This window comes from Chanodichthys erythropterus, chromosome 21, assembly GCF_024489055.1.
Source record: "Chanodichthys erythropterus isolate Z2021 chromosome 21, ASM2448905v1, whole genome shotgun sequence".
Lineage (NCBI taxonomy): Eukaryota > Metazoa > Chordata > Actinopteri > Cypriniformes > Xenocyprididae > Chanodichthys > Chanodichthys erythropterus.
In genome coordinates this window covers 20,901,617-20,915,640 of record NC_090241.1, presented here as the reverse complement: position 1 = coordinate 20,915,640, position 14,024 = coordinate 20,901,617, and the positions used below count along the sequence as shown (strand labels likewise).

Below are 14,024 nucleotides of genomic sequence, written 5' to 3'. Positions count from 1 at the left end.
GTTGAAGGGAGTGCCGGAGCCTTGACAAGCCTGGATCAAAGACAGCATGAGGTTCAGTCATTCCAGACATCTATTCAACTGCAGTCAAGATTAACCCTGGGGTTGACAAGATTAATAACTGCCCTGGACACCAAATTCTGAGCCAAAGCAGCTGCACATAGGCCTCTTTGTCCCCACTCAGTTGAACGCCGGTATGTTATTGCTTACAATCCTATGGTTTGTCATTCATTTTAATGTCAACTTGTCTGTGAGGATTAGATGGTGTATAGTCCAAACTTGGAGAGGACTTGAAGAGTCCTGTTGATTTGCAAAGTTCAAGCACTGTTTATTGCTGATCACGTAGCTTATTTCTGTTGTTGCAGTTATACAGGCCGAGACTAAAGTGGTCGCAGGTGTGACGAAATAAACAATTCCAACAATAATTTAAATGCTAACACTTTACAATAAGGTTTCATAAATAGTTAACTACATTAGTTAACACCAACTATCAATGAAAAATGTTTCTAAAGCATTTATTAATCTTAATGTTAATTTAAACGTACTAATACATTATTAAAATTAAATGTTGAATCTGTTAATATTATTTAATGTACTGAGCTAACATGAACTAACAATAAACAGTTATATTTACTAGCATTAACAAAGATTCATAAATAACAAATGTAAATTAAACAAATGTATTTTATCATTGTTAATGTTTTTTAATGCATTGACTAATGGAACCTTATCATAAAGTGTTGCCATTTAAATTCTGCTCACCATTGGTGACAGTTGAGAAAAGTTTGCTTGTGTCCATCTATCCATATCAACAATTTGTCCAATTTCATCTCCTTAAAGGTGCAATAGGTGATTCTCTACAGAAAATTTTTTTGTTATACTGTTTGAAAGTCTCCTCATATCCTGATAGCATCAAATCCTGATGATGTCATCAGTGCGTTTCATGCTATGCAGAGTTTATACGGACAGACCTCAGTCACGGAGCACCGCAAACAAACAGCAGCCACCCTTTACAGTTCCTACCAAATCAAAACGATGGGCTTATGCTGCGTTCATGCCATAACTACAGTTATTATGAGATGGCAACCCGTGACGTTCTAACCGGAGCTGTTCAGTCAGACTCGGAATTATGCGTATCCATGTCTACGGTATCAGTCAACACCGAAATAAATCTTCAGCAATTAAGTACAAACTCTCTAAGTTTGCATTCATTATTATTGTAATGTTATGTGCTTTGAGACATGAGGTAGTTTAACGGCATCTCTTGTGATGCTTTGCAGAGAGCAGATTTGTTTGTGTGTGCGTTCATGTGTTTTTGGAGGAGGCGTAGCTTTGGATGGCGATTTGCAGGGAGGGTGGGATCTTAAGCTTTCAATACTCGCAGGCTAACATTAGCATTTCCCAGGTCACCTACTGCACCTTTAAAGCAGAACTAAGTAACTTTTTTTACCTTCATAAATAGTTTTCTAAGTCCTTACGATAGTTAATTGACTTGTAGTGGTGTGTTTGAGGCGAGCACTAACCCCCTCTGGCACGTCTACGCCAGAATACAGCACTTGCAAGTTTAGCTTCGCCGACCTGACACAATCTTGCCTCATGTTCATGTTCACGCGAGAGTGACAAAATGCTTTACGGTAATTCAAAAACAATGTTTATATTATGACTTTATAAGACAATTTCGAAAATTACCCACCTCCATCGAGATTTCTTGTACTGTATTTGCAAAACTACTGCGCTGGTGAGAGTTGTAGTCATTGTAGTCCAGAGCTGCGCTTGGAGTATTTACGGCAGTGTGATTCACTGAAGGAACCTGTAGAGGGAGCTTCGCAAATCTTACCGAGTTCTGCTTTAAAGGCTCCGGTATACTTCACACAAAGTTCTTTTTCGTTCTTCGTTTAGGGGTAAATCGAAGTTCGAAATACGTGACCAGCGATATACTATAAACCAGGGATGGACAACTCCGGTCTTGGAGGGCTGGCCCTCCAGGACTGGAGTTGTCCATCCCTGCTATAAACGAACATCTGACGCTGCCCACACTGCAAGCATTTTCATAGAAAGCATAAGAAAAGCGTCCGATCATAATAACATGGGAATGTTAGCACGAGCTCTGCAAATTAGCACTCCAGTCACGTCACGTCTTCATACAGCACTTTATTCAATGGATTGCTTAAAATCAAGCAGCTTTACAGTATCAAACATGAAAAACAGTGACAGTGCCTTATTGTTTTACAAGCATAACTTCATTTTGCACTATAAAGCGGCTATCTAGTGTGTTCATGTTTTCAACCGCAGAGATCTTACCTCGACGAATTCAAACACACTGAATGAGACAAAAACGCGTCCCACGCGAGTGAAGGCGGAGCCTCAGCGCACACCACCTATTACGTTATCGTCACTGACCAATGGTGGTGCGAAGGTGTTTTGCAGCTGGAGCGAACTTTTCCTGAAAGTTTGCTTTGGCAGGCCGTTTCGAACTTCCAAAAAGAACAGAAAACGAACTTCGTTTTGGACTGATTTTGTTAGAAATGACGTCACATCAGTTCTTTCTTCGATTTCGTTTGAAGTATACCAGTGCCCGGTTGCATAAAGCTTTTAAGTTTTTCCCTTAAGTATGACACTTAAGGCGTGATTTCCCCTTAACTAAGGGAATGACTTAAGGGTGTTGCATATAATCTCTTAAACTATTCTCTTAGGTAAGGGAAACCGTTAAGTGTTTAACGACAGCATCCCAGGTTTTGCCGTTAAAAAATTCTACTGTTGCCATGGACACGTTATTTGTTGATACGTATCGTGGTAAGTTTTCACAGAAAACAACATAATATGGATAAGGAAAACAAAAAAAGAAAACCAAATATGAAAGAGACGAGAAACTCAAATTGATTGTTTACTCAAAATTGAGATTTCTGCCGTCATTCACTCACCCTGACACCCTCATGTCGTTCCAAACCCATAAGACTTTCATTCATCTTTGGATAACAAATAAAGATATTTTTATTCTCTCATCATTTATGTCCATTTATTGAAAGACATCCATATGATTACGGCTGTGTCGGAAGCTCAAATGTGCGCGCAAGAACCAATGAGGTTTGTTTTTGCGTGTGATGCACGCACGTTTGCGCTTCCGTTGACCATATAAGATATGTTATAAGATATGTTATATTTCATCAATGTTTATGTGAATAAACCGCTAAAGTACAATTTGTCTATCATATAAAGCGGCCGATCGTGGCACGTTATACGACTTGGATTGAACCTGCTCACTATGTGTAACACTTAAGGTGATGTTTTACGAACCTTACGATATACTTAGGGAAATGAAGGTTAAGGGGCTTTATGCAACACTTACGCATTACTTAAGTGAAAAATATATACTTAAGGGAAATTCTTAAGGGTTTATGACGTTTCGCCTAAAGAAACCCTTAAGTAACACTTAACGGTTATTTTCTGCAACACCCTTAAGTTTAAGGGAAACATAAGGGCGATCTTAAGGGAAAATTACACTTAAGGTGCTTTATGCAACCGGGCACTGAGCCTTAAATCAGTACTTCTATAGTGGGACAGCTCAAAATGAATTAAAATTATTTGCCAAAAAAACTAAAAATCTAAATATTTCTTATTTTAATCCACCCTATTATGAAAGAAAAATTTGCAATTTTTTATGAATATACATTTTTCTAGTTATGCCAAGCTCTAGTATATTTGATTAGGTAGAACTTATTTATAAAAATATTTTTAAAAATCCTTTATCCTTATCTGGTTGTTTGTGGTTTTCTTGATAAGTCATGGGGCCTTCAAATGTTATTGTGGACAATGAGGTTTGGAATGTTTTGAATTTGCTTGTGAGTGAGCAATTAGATTCAAACTCACTTGTAAATAATTTAGCCTTTATTGGCTCCTTCACTAAATAGTTCATTATAGTTCACTTTATGAGACTTTCATTAGTGTATCTATTGACTGCTTGTGCATATGACAATGTGTAATTTAAGATACATATTCATAACAGAGTTGTACTCATTTACTAAATATTCAAAGTACAGTCATTGTTTGGTGAGGTTGAATTGACTGCAAGGGATCTTTGTGTAGGTGAAATGTTGGAACCATAATAATAGCCTTGAGTCTTATTTTGTAATGTTTTCTTGCCTCAAAGACCTTCCTCTCAAGAGTTTCACGTTTGTTGAGAGGGTTCTCAAGTTACAAGCTGCGAAATTCCTCTTTGGCCTGGGCAAAGCTGTGAAAGCCATCGGGGCGGTTCAAAAAACAAACCCACCACACCGGGGAAAGACCTGTGCTGGTGCCCGGTGTGCTATTTGTGTTTGTGCCTGTGTTTATTTTACAAGAAGGGTCTGAAATGACAAGTTTCTTCTTTCACTTAGTTTTCCACAGCTTCTGTGTCTGAAGCTTTATTCACAAAGGTGGGGCTCATCCATACATCACCCACAGTTTGTTTTGCTTTTTATAAACATGCGCTCGTGATGAAATTCCAGGGATTAGGTGAGTGCGGACATGTGCCGTTTCATCATCTTTAATGTGGGTGACCACCCTGACCTCAGTCTACTCCTCAGACATATTACACAGTGACTAAAAGAGCTGCTTCTCTTCTTAAGTGTTAAAGATCATCAGTCCTCCTGATGGCAAGTGATTTTTGGACTGAGTGGGAATCAATCACGTTGTTATGACACATTCCACAGGGATATTCTGTCAGGATTGCCATGGTAATGAGGCGAGCAAAGAGCAAATATTGTCATTATGAGGAACTTTTGAGCTTGTAGGCTATTTTTGATGGTTTACAATGGTAAGGTGTAGACAAAGATTTAATCTTCCATGTCTCATTTAGCTGGGAATTGGGAGGCTTACACAAAACATTTGCGGTCCTATTTAAGCAAATGTTTTCTGGGCTTTTGTGCTGTGTGTAATGTAAGTGTTGGCTAAAGATGTTTATCTAATGTTTATGCCCACAATGAGCATCATCTTGGCAAAACATCTGATGCAACTGTACATTTAGGTAAAAGGTACTAACTAAAATGCTTTGAGAAATCCACCAGAAACTTGTGAGTTCTGTGAATATTCTCTCCTTCTCTAGGAGCTTTGCCACCAAAGGAATCACCTGGTGTGTAATCTCAGTTTTGAAAGAAAGACATAATTGGTATAATTTACATTAATTGTTTAAGTGAGCATAATGTGAGGGAGTTGACTTTTTAACTTTTTTTTTATTTTTATTTTTTATAGCCAGCACCCCCCTATGCATTATCCAGTTCCCTTACCGAATCAGTGAATTATTTTAAATGATTAATTCATAAACTGATTCACAGACTTTTGAAGAGAATGTTTAAATTCAGCTCACTTTGTTGTAAAACTGTGTTTGCTGCACACTGTAAAACAGTGTTTTGTTGTGCTGCATTGCTGCATGTTGGGAAAAAGTACTGGAAAACTTTGTGAAATATTTTGAAAATGACTGAACTACTGTCACAATGCTGAAAAATTACAGTAGCATCACTATTTTTAGTTAGTTATTAAGTTTGTGACTCCCTAACACTGATATGCTGTTATATGAATGTAGATGTATTTAACGGAAAATTCTGGTGATTATGGATAAATTGCCATTTTCTCCTTCGTATTTCAGTCTAGGTGCTCCTGACTTTTATTTGTCACCTTTCAGCAACTGTTCCCTTTTTTTTCCACACAGAGAATCTTCAACTCCTTTGTGTACACAGAGAAAACTTCAAATGGTGAAACAGAGGTGCAGCAGGTGAGTTACACAACATCCCTTGATAGTGTGTGTGTGTTTGTGTGTGTGTGTGTGTGTGTGTGTGTGTGTGGTCTAGAGGGGCAAAGGACACCCATTAAAATTCTACAGTTGCTGTCTGGCTCTCTTTGAAGCAGTCTTTGTGCTTTCGACTGCTGCAACACTAATTCCAACCTCTATTGACTGCACCGTGTCCCTCCCTAACAAGCTCTGGAAAAATTAGATGGTTGCTCTTCCTTTAGCTCTTCCTAACATTAATGCATCTGGCCCATGATCAAAACTATCTGATTAGAAACCATTTTAAAACTCTGCAGCAATTGGAAAAGAGCCTGTACTATCACAAATATGTTTGTCTGTCATAAGTTTGTCTGTCTGGATAATACGAGACAGAACGAGACATGAAAATTATATATTTGTATTATACATGTGGCGTAATGTCTATTTTTTCAACACTGGAATTGTTTAAAGCTGGAATTGTCATATTGTGTTAGATCACTACACACAACGTAAAATGGTAACATAAAGGAAAGATATCACATCTTATCTTTTTACAATTTTTAATCTGCTGAAATATTTTTGTATTTTTAATTCATTTTAATTGACCAAATTATAATAATTTTTTTTTTTTTTTTTCCGGTCAGACCAAATGATGGCTAGTTTTAAGATATTTAAATTTGAATAATTGTGTAAGCTACCCTTGTCCTTTGGATGTCTTTCAGAGATCGTACAAGGGCTTCGCTTGAATTAAGAATTAGAAATATTTCAATAATTTATAGTTAAACGTTTTTGCAAAACCCTGTCGGATCTGCTCAAAATTGTTTATTTCTCAAAATTAATGCATTTTTGTTATGCATTATAAGTTTACATACCCCTTGCAGAACCTGCAATTTCCTTTTTTTAACCTTATTACAATAGCTATATTCCACATTCTACCTGTTTAAAAGTGTACACATCTTTGGTTTCTTAATATTGTTTATGTTGCCTCCTTGAGAATCAATAACTTATAGTTGTCATTTTGTCTTGTGAAGCACACACATATATATGTTGTGTAGTTTCTCTAACCAAACACTACTTTGTTATCTCTTTTACTACTTTTGTAATTTTATGTCTTTGTAATTTTGTGTAAAATGTAATATTTGGTGAGGTGTAAGCATGTTTTTGAGCAAAAGCCTGTGTGCAGCACATGTAACATGATGATGATAACCTAAAAAAAGTACGAATAATTTAGTCCACAATAACTTTTCAATCTAAAACTATGGGAATGTATTTCTTATAAGAAAGTAGGCCTGTCATGCACTAGTATGATTTATTCTTGCCATGGGCCTCTCCCTCATGCCTACTCCAGCTACTGTTTTTGCTGTAAGGCATAAAGAGCTTTCGATGTTAATACACTGTTCTGCCCAGCCTCAAAACAAATCAGCATGAGTGGCAGCAACTGCACATGTACCCTCCAAATGTGTTTCTCAGCGACACACACGCCCTGAGCAAGAACGGACAGGTTGTTACTCTTCACTTGGGTTTCCTTGCCAAGAGAAGCCCTTTTGTGCGAATTATTCCTGTACGCTGTTTCTCTCTCTCTCTTTCTCTCACCTGCAGCTATTTACCGGCTGCTGGTGAGAGATTAAGCCGTTCGCTGGCAGGTTTTTCTAGTGAAACCTCGACAGCTAATTGCCAAACAGGGTTTTTGGGGGTAGACGCTGATAAACCGTTCTGCCTGCTGAGGCAATCGAGACCTGAAAGTGTTTGATTATGAAGTGACTCGAGCTTTGTCATGCTATAATGCTGTTTTGTTGTTCCTCATTAATTGGCACTGGGTGTACTCCTATAAAAAGTGAAGGAGACGCAGGCGAAGAATTAAAATGATTGCTCACTGCACTATTTTGGAATTGTTAGGTGTAGCCGACAAAGTGGAACATTTAAGTGTTATATTTAAGAGGAACGTGTGAAACAACACCTTTTCCGCTGATGAAATTGACAAGTCAGCCTGTTCTTATTTTTAATACAATGCAAAGTTACTTATAGTTAGTAGGCAACCGAAGCAAAGTGTAACCCACACAAACGTAACATTTTCATAGTATGAAATTTACAAATGAATGATTGTTTTATTATTTTATCATTTTTTAATATTATTATTTTGTGGTACAGCCTAAATATAGTCTATTGTTGGTTCTATAAGATACATTGCATTAAATTGACCTAGGAAAAGAATTAGCATTTTCAGGCCTTGTGAATTTCTAATGAGTTGAAGAATAAAGAATAATGAAGATTAATTGTTGATTTGAATAAAAAATAAGTCTGTGGATTTTTCTGTTTTGCTCTGGAACACAAATAACACATTCATACCTCAATCTTTTCAACTGTTGTGTGCTTTTTAAAACGTAGGTTTCTACAGTGGTTATCCACTTCAATGTAAAATCATATTTATGCCTCCTTAAGTGATTTTAACCACAAACCTTATTTTTCCCATGTATTTGAAAACCTTCTTAAACCCATTAGAAATTCCCAAGGACACCCAAAGTGAATTAGCCTTCCATGTTAGCCAACAAATTTGCTTGAACAGTTTTGATTGACACTAGTTTGTGAAAAATGCTTTATGGTGTCAAGTCCAGGTTGCTTATGTGTTTTTTGTACTGCTTTGTATTGTCTTTTGCTCTATTTATTGTTTTTAGTTGACATTCTAGTTCTAGTTTTATTATGCATTGTAAAGGTTATAAAATAACACCTTTTTTAGATCTGTAACTACAAATCTCATTATTTTGGGTTCCTCTAAAAAAAATTGACTTTCATCAGTTGCTCGTTTGGCAATGCTGTCAACATCTGCCAGTCTTTTGTACGCGCACGATCGGTAATGAAGGCCTGGTACTAACGTTCTTGCAAGTTGAAAAGGCACCCCAGTGGAAAACGGCACCAATTAGGATCATGTCCATGTCTTGTAAAAACACAAAGACAAAGCAAGCCTGTCTTCTCTTAATGTCACCATTTTAATGAGATCGGACACAGACCCCCTCAAATATCCCAGACTAATTTTCACACAGCTTGTAATGAAAGATATTTATAAATTAGGTAATTTCTTTGATATTAACTGTAGCTTGTATATCTCATTTTTAAAAAAAAAAAAAAATGTAGCTGATCTTTTACCAAAATTCGTTGTCCAGGAATGTGAGCACAATAACCTATAACTTAAAAGGTGCCATCGAATTGAAAATTGAATTTACCTCGGCATAGTTGAATAACAAGAGTTCAGTACATGGAAAAGACATACAGTGAGTCTCAAGGCATTACACAAGGGCAGCCAGTATTAAGGTAAGCAAGGACAACAGCGAAAAATGGCAGATGGAGCAATAATAACTGACATGATCCATGATATCATGGTATTTTTAGTGATATTTGTAAACTGTCTTTCTAAATGTTTTGTTAGCATGTTGTTAATGTACTGTTAAATGTGGTTAAAGTTACCATCGTTTCTTACTGTATTCACGGAGACGAGACGTTGCTATTTTAATTTTTAAACACTTGCTTTCTGTATAATTCATAAACACAACTTCATTCTTTATAAATCTCTCCAACAGTGTAGCATTAGCCGTTAACCATGGAGCACAGCCTCAAACTCATTCAGAATCAAATGTAAACATCCAAATAAATACCATACTTATGTGATTAGATATGCTGCATGATGAACACTTTGTAAAGATCCATTTTGAGGGTTATATTAGCTGTGTGAACTTTGTTAATGCCGTTAAAGGCAAGCGCGAGCTCCGTGGGCGGAGAGCACGAGCAATTAAAGGGGCCGCAGCCTGAATCGGCGCATTTCTAATAGTGATCGACCGATATTGATTTTTTATAACCGATACTGATACCGATTATTTGCATGTTTATGTACCAGATAACCGATATGCAGAACCGATATTTATTTACTGTTATACTTCTATTTTTGAAAATTATTACAACACAAATGAGCTGACCAAACCATTTTATTTGTAACAATCACTCCCTCCTTGCATACAAAAAAAAAAAAAAAAAAAACTTTACTGAATAATATTAGCTGGAATATATAACATTGTCAGGAAAGTAACAAACAAAACAGCATACATCATTGCATTTTCCAACTAGTGTTATTAATTATTATGTTTTGTCGGTCTAGATCATGAAATGCTTTCTGACAAAGTGCTGTAACTTATCTATGCATTTACACAAAACTATAAATTGGGCTACTCAACCGCGATCGCGTGTGGAGATACTAAATAATTTCCACAGAGCTGCATTTATTTAGATTTGTATTAACTAAATAATGGTTATGTAGTAAATCAAATGATTATATAATCTAATAAAGTTAAACAGCACTTGTCAGTTGGCATTTTATGATCTAAATTTAATCTAACGTTAAATCATGAAATGCCAACTGACAAAGTGCTGTTTGACTATAACTTAATCAACCGCGATCGGGCATGGAGATAATAAATAATTAATTTCCACAAAGCAGTAGGCTATATTTATATGTGTATTAGCGAAATAATTGTTATGTAGTAAATGATAATATAATCTAGGGTGTTTAAACAAGATAATCTTGTCAAGTTTCATTCAGTGGCCGTGCTTAAGCCTCCTGATCATCCGTCAGTTGCTAAGCAATATGAACGAACTTTTTCTTCTAGACTAACGGTGAGCAAATACAACAGATAGAGAATTAAATTCAGCGCTTTTATTTTCAACATGCACTCATTCACGTCTGTTTTATTTAATTCATGTAAAGTTACGTCTTTATTGGGGCAGGACATGACGAATTACACTACGTGACTCAATGAGTTCGTCTCAATTGTTTAGAAACAAGCTGCATAAATTAACTATATCAGGAATTTATGTCTCAGATCTCATTTGTGCATGTCTGTTATGTTAAATAAAGTTGATTAATTAAAGCAAACCAAGTAGAACATATACTTTACCTGTGCACTGAGTTGTTGTTGACTGATCTCCTCAGACGGAGGAAGTCTCAAAACGGCCACAAGATGGCGCCGTAAATCGGTAAATATCGGTAAACCGATACATCGGTCGATCACTAATTTCTAATTATGCCTCAAAATAGGCAGTTAAAAAAATGAATAAAAAAAAACTGGGGTATTTTGTGCTGCAACTTCACAGACACATTCAGGGGACACCTTAGACTTATATTACATCTTGTAAAAAAAAAAAAACATTTGATGGCACCTTTAAATTATCTTCCAGCTCTTTCGACACTTGAAAGCTTGATTACATTCTCCAAAATTAGATGTACTGCTGTTATTTTCTGACCTGTCTATGGACACGTTTGCCTTGGCTCATGAACTTGAAAGAATAGCAGTAATAACTGAAACAGGCATCTGATTGGATGTTCACGGCCATTGGGTCATGGTCCGTTACTCCAATCCAGGACTTGGAGCAGGACATTTATCTTTTTTTTTGCCTTAAAATTCAACTCCTATGAAAATTGTTAATGCAAGAATTATGTCTTGTGTTTGCATGTTTTGGTTTACTAAAACATCTGGTGAGAAGAAAGCAGTTCATGTGTCCGTAATTTATGTCCTGTGTGGGGGAAACTCTTAGCTGAGCTGTTGCTCTACTTAATAACTTTCTCCAGGGAACTCCAGTATGCATTGAGTAAACCAGAATTCACAGAAACACGGTTAATCAGCCGTAACTCCTTCACACAAGTGCAGTATAGACCCAACGCAAAAACAACAAACCAGGAGAGGTTTCAGAAAACTGGGATATGAACTTGGTTTTCCCTTATAGCACCAAACCATTTTCCCAATGCCTGTGGCACTGCAGCAGCTGACAATGCATGTCTAATGGTGATCGATTACTAGTCTCCAAGGTTAGTTCAAGCTCTCTTTGATGTGGAGTGCAAGCCTAGATTTGGAAAGTGAATTAATCTCAGCTTATTTCACAGGACTAATGGAAAGAGACTTTTTCGAACAAGTGTATATATCAAAGTGATATTTGATCATTTATGCTGCATTTATTTACAGTCAAGCAGTTAGTTAAATGAAAATTCTCAAATATTTCAGTCTAGACTTCTATTTTTTTATTTTATTTCATGTATTTTATTAAAACAGTTTTTGGTATAATTATATGTATGTATATATATATATATATATATTTTTATTTTTATTTTTATTTTTTTTTTTATGGCTGATTTCTTTTTGTACCAATAAGTGAGAACAGTGTATAATGACATTTTTCGAACAAAAATCTTTAAGTGGCAAAAATTAAGTTGAATCCTTAAATTGAAATATCAGTGGAACAGTTACTGTATTACTGTAACATACTGAACAGGGAGACATTATACAAATTTGAAGTTCATAGTTGTGTAGGTATTAATATGTTCGTTGTTGTATTGTTTTCAGCTAGCGAAAAAGATCCGTGAGAAGTTTAACCGATACCTGGATGTGGTAAACAGGAACAAGCAGGTGGTTGAAGCTTCTTACACGGCCCACCTCACATCCCCTCTCACAGCCATCCAGGACTGCTGCACCATCCCTCCCTCCATGATGGAGTGAGTACTTGTTTATTATACCTTTTAATTTTGATAATCTAACTTTTTTTTTCTCCACAGAACTTCCAAAAACGGGACAATTTGTGCATTTAAAGTGCATTTAAAGCATTTGAATGTGATGCGTCATCGTATGTATGTGTAACGGGTGTGACTAAGCTTATGTCAGTGTGAGTGAGGAATGCATTTTTAAACGCCGCAAATATTGTGTTTAAATCAGTGAAAGGCAATGATGGATTAGCCGAGTTGTCAGACTTCAAAACTAATCTCTTTTTCCCAGAGTAGTTTGCAGATTTGTTGCTCTTTCTTTTGTCTGCTTTGTGTCTTGACTGTCCCTCCCTTCTGTCTGGCTGACTGACTGACTGTCTCACTCACACATCCAGTCTCATATGTTTGGCTCTACACTTCTGGATTTTCATCTTCTCTGCAACCCTTTATCTCTGTTTGAAGGCTTGTTCTCTATCATCCAGTGACCTTCTCAGCTATGTCTTTGTCATTCTATATCGTTTCATATTTTTCCTGTCTGCATTTCCTCACTATCATCTGACATTTTAAAGGTTCTGCTGGTTATTATGAGTAAATTAAGTTGTTTTCCTTTGTCTTTTTTCCCCCGCTCTGTGAATGTGTTCAGTATTCCTCAGCTCTGTCAGAGAGAGAGCGAGGCCATGTTTCCACATGATTTGGTTGAAATTGAATTAGATAATAAATTAGATTAGAAAAGGGCACCCACAGTCATTGAAATTGTGGATAGGGCCTGTATTAAAAAAAAAAGAGAGAGAGACCTGTTAAAGTAGTGGAAATTAATAAAATAAAAATTGATAAATTAAATTGGTCAAAAATGTCAGTAAATACATTTATAGTGTTACCAAAGATTTCTATTTAAAAAAAATTCATGTTTTGTTTTTTTATTTAACAAATTTTTTTTGATTGAACTTTTGATTTAAGAAAGATTTCTGAAAAAAAGTATCACAGTTTCCACAAAAATATTAAGCAGCTGTTTTCAACATTGACAATAATAAGAAATGTTTCTTGAGCATCAAATCAGCATATTAGAATGATTTCTGAAGGAACATGTGACACTGAAGACTGGAGTAATGATGCTGAAAATTATGATTTGCATCACAGGAATAAATTTTAAAATATATTAAAATAGAAAACTGATATTTAAGTTAAAATGACACTTGTATTTCTGAAAATATTATGAAAAAATAGTATGTATGCATATATCTTTATCTTGATATTATAATATAAATAAATAAATAAATCATCAAAAAGCTGATTTATTTCACTAATTCCTTTCAAAAAGTGAAGCTTGTATATTATACTTGTATATTTTTTTTTATTTAACAATTTTTTTGAATTGAACTTTTGATTTAAGAAAGATTTCTGAAAAAAAAGTGTCACAGTTTCCACAAAAATATTAAGCAGCTGTTTTCAACATTGACAATAATAAGAAATGTTTCTTGAGCATCAAATCAGCTTATTAGAATGATTTCTGAAGGAACATGTGACACTAAAGACTGGAGTAATGATGCTGAAAATTATGATTTGCATCACAGGAATAAATTAAATTTTAAAATATATTAAAATAGAAAACTGCTATTTAAGTTAAAATAACACTTGTATTTCTGAAAATATTATGTATGCATATACATAAAAATTGGCCAGAAATTGATCTATATTGCTGTCAAATATATAAAAAATCCTTTAATCCCTCAAAATAAGTTCAAAATATCTCTGTCCCCAAGGCACAGAAACATC

The 14,024-nt window shown here is 35.5% G+C and overlaps 1 protein-coding gene across 1 annotated transcript in view; it reads left to right on the top strand.

Moving 5' to 3' along the window:
* The window catches only part of cachd1 (cache domain containing 1), an 81,723-nt gene that overhangs the window by 26,940 nt on the left and 40,759 nt on the right, over positions 1-14,024 (top strand). The window contains exons 2-3 of the mRNA XM_067373498.1: positions 5,681-5,743; positions 12,118-12,266. Of these exons, the coding sequence (XP_067229599.1) occupies positions 5,681-5,743; positions 12,118-12,266 (212 nt within the window). The remainder of the gene's footprint in view (positions 1-5,680; positions 5,744-12,117; positions 12,267-14,024) is intronic.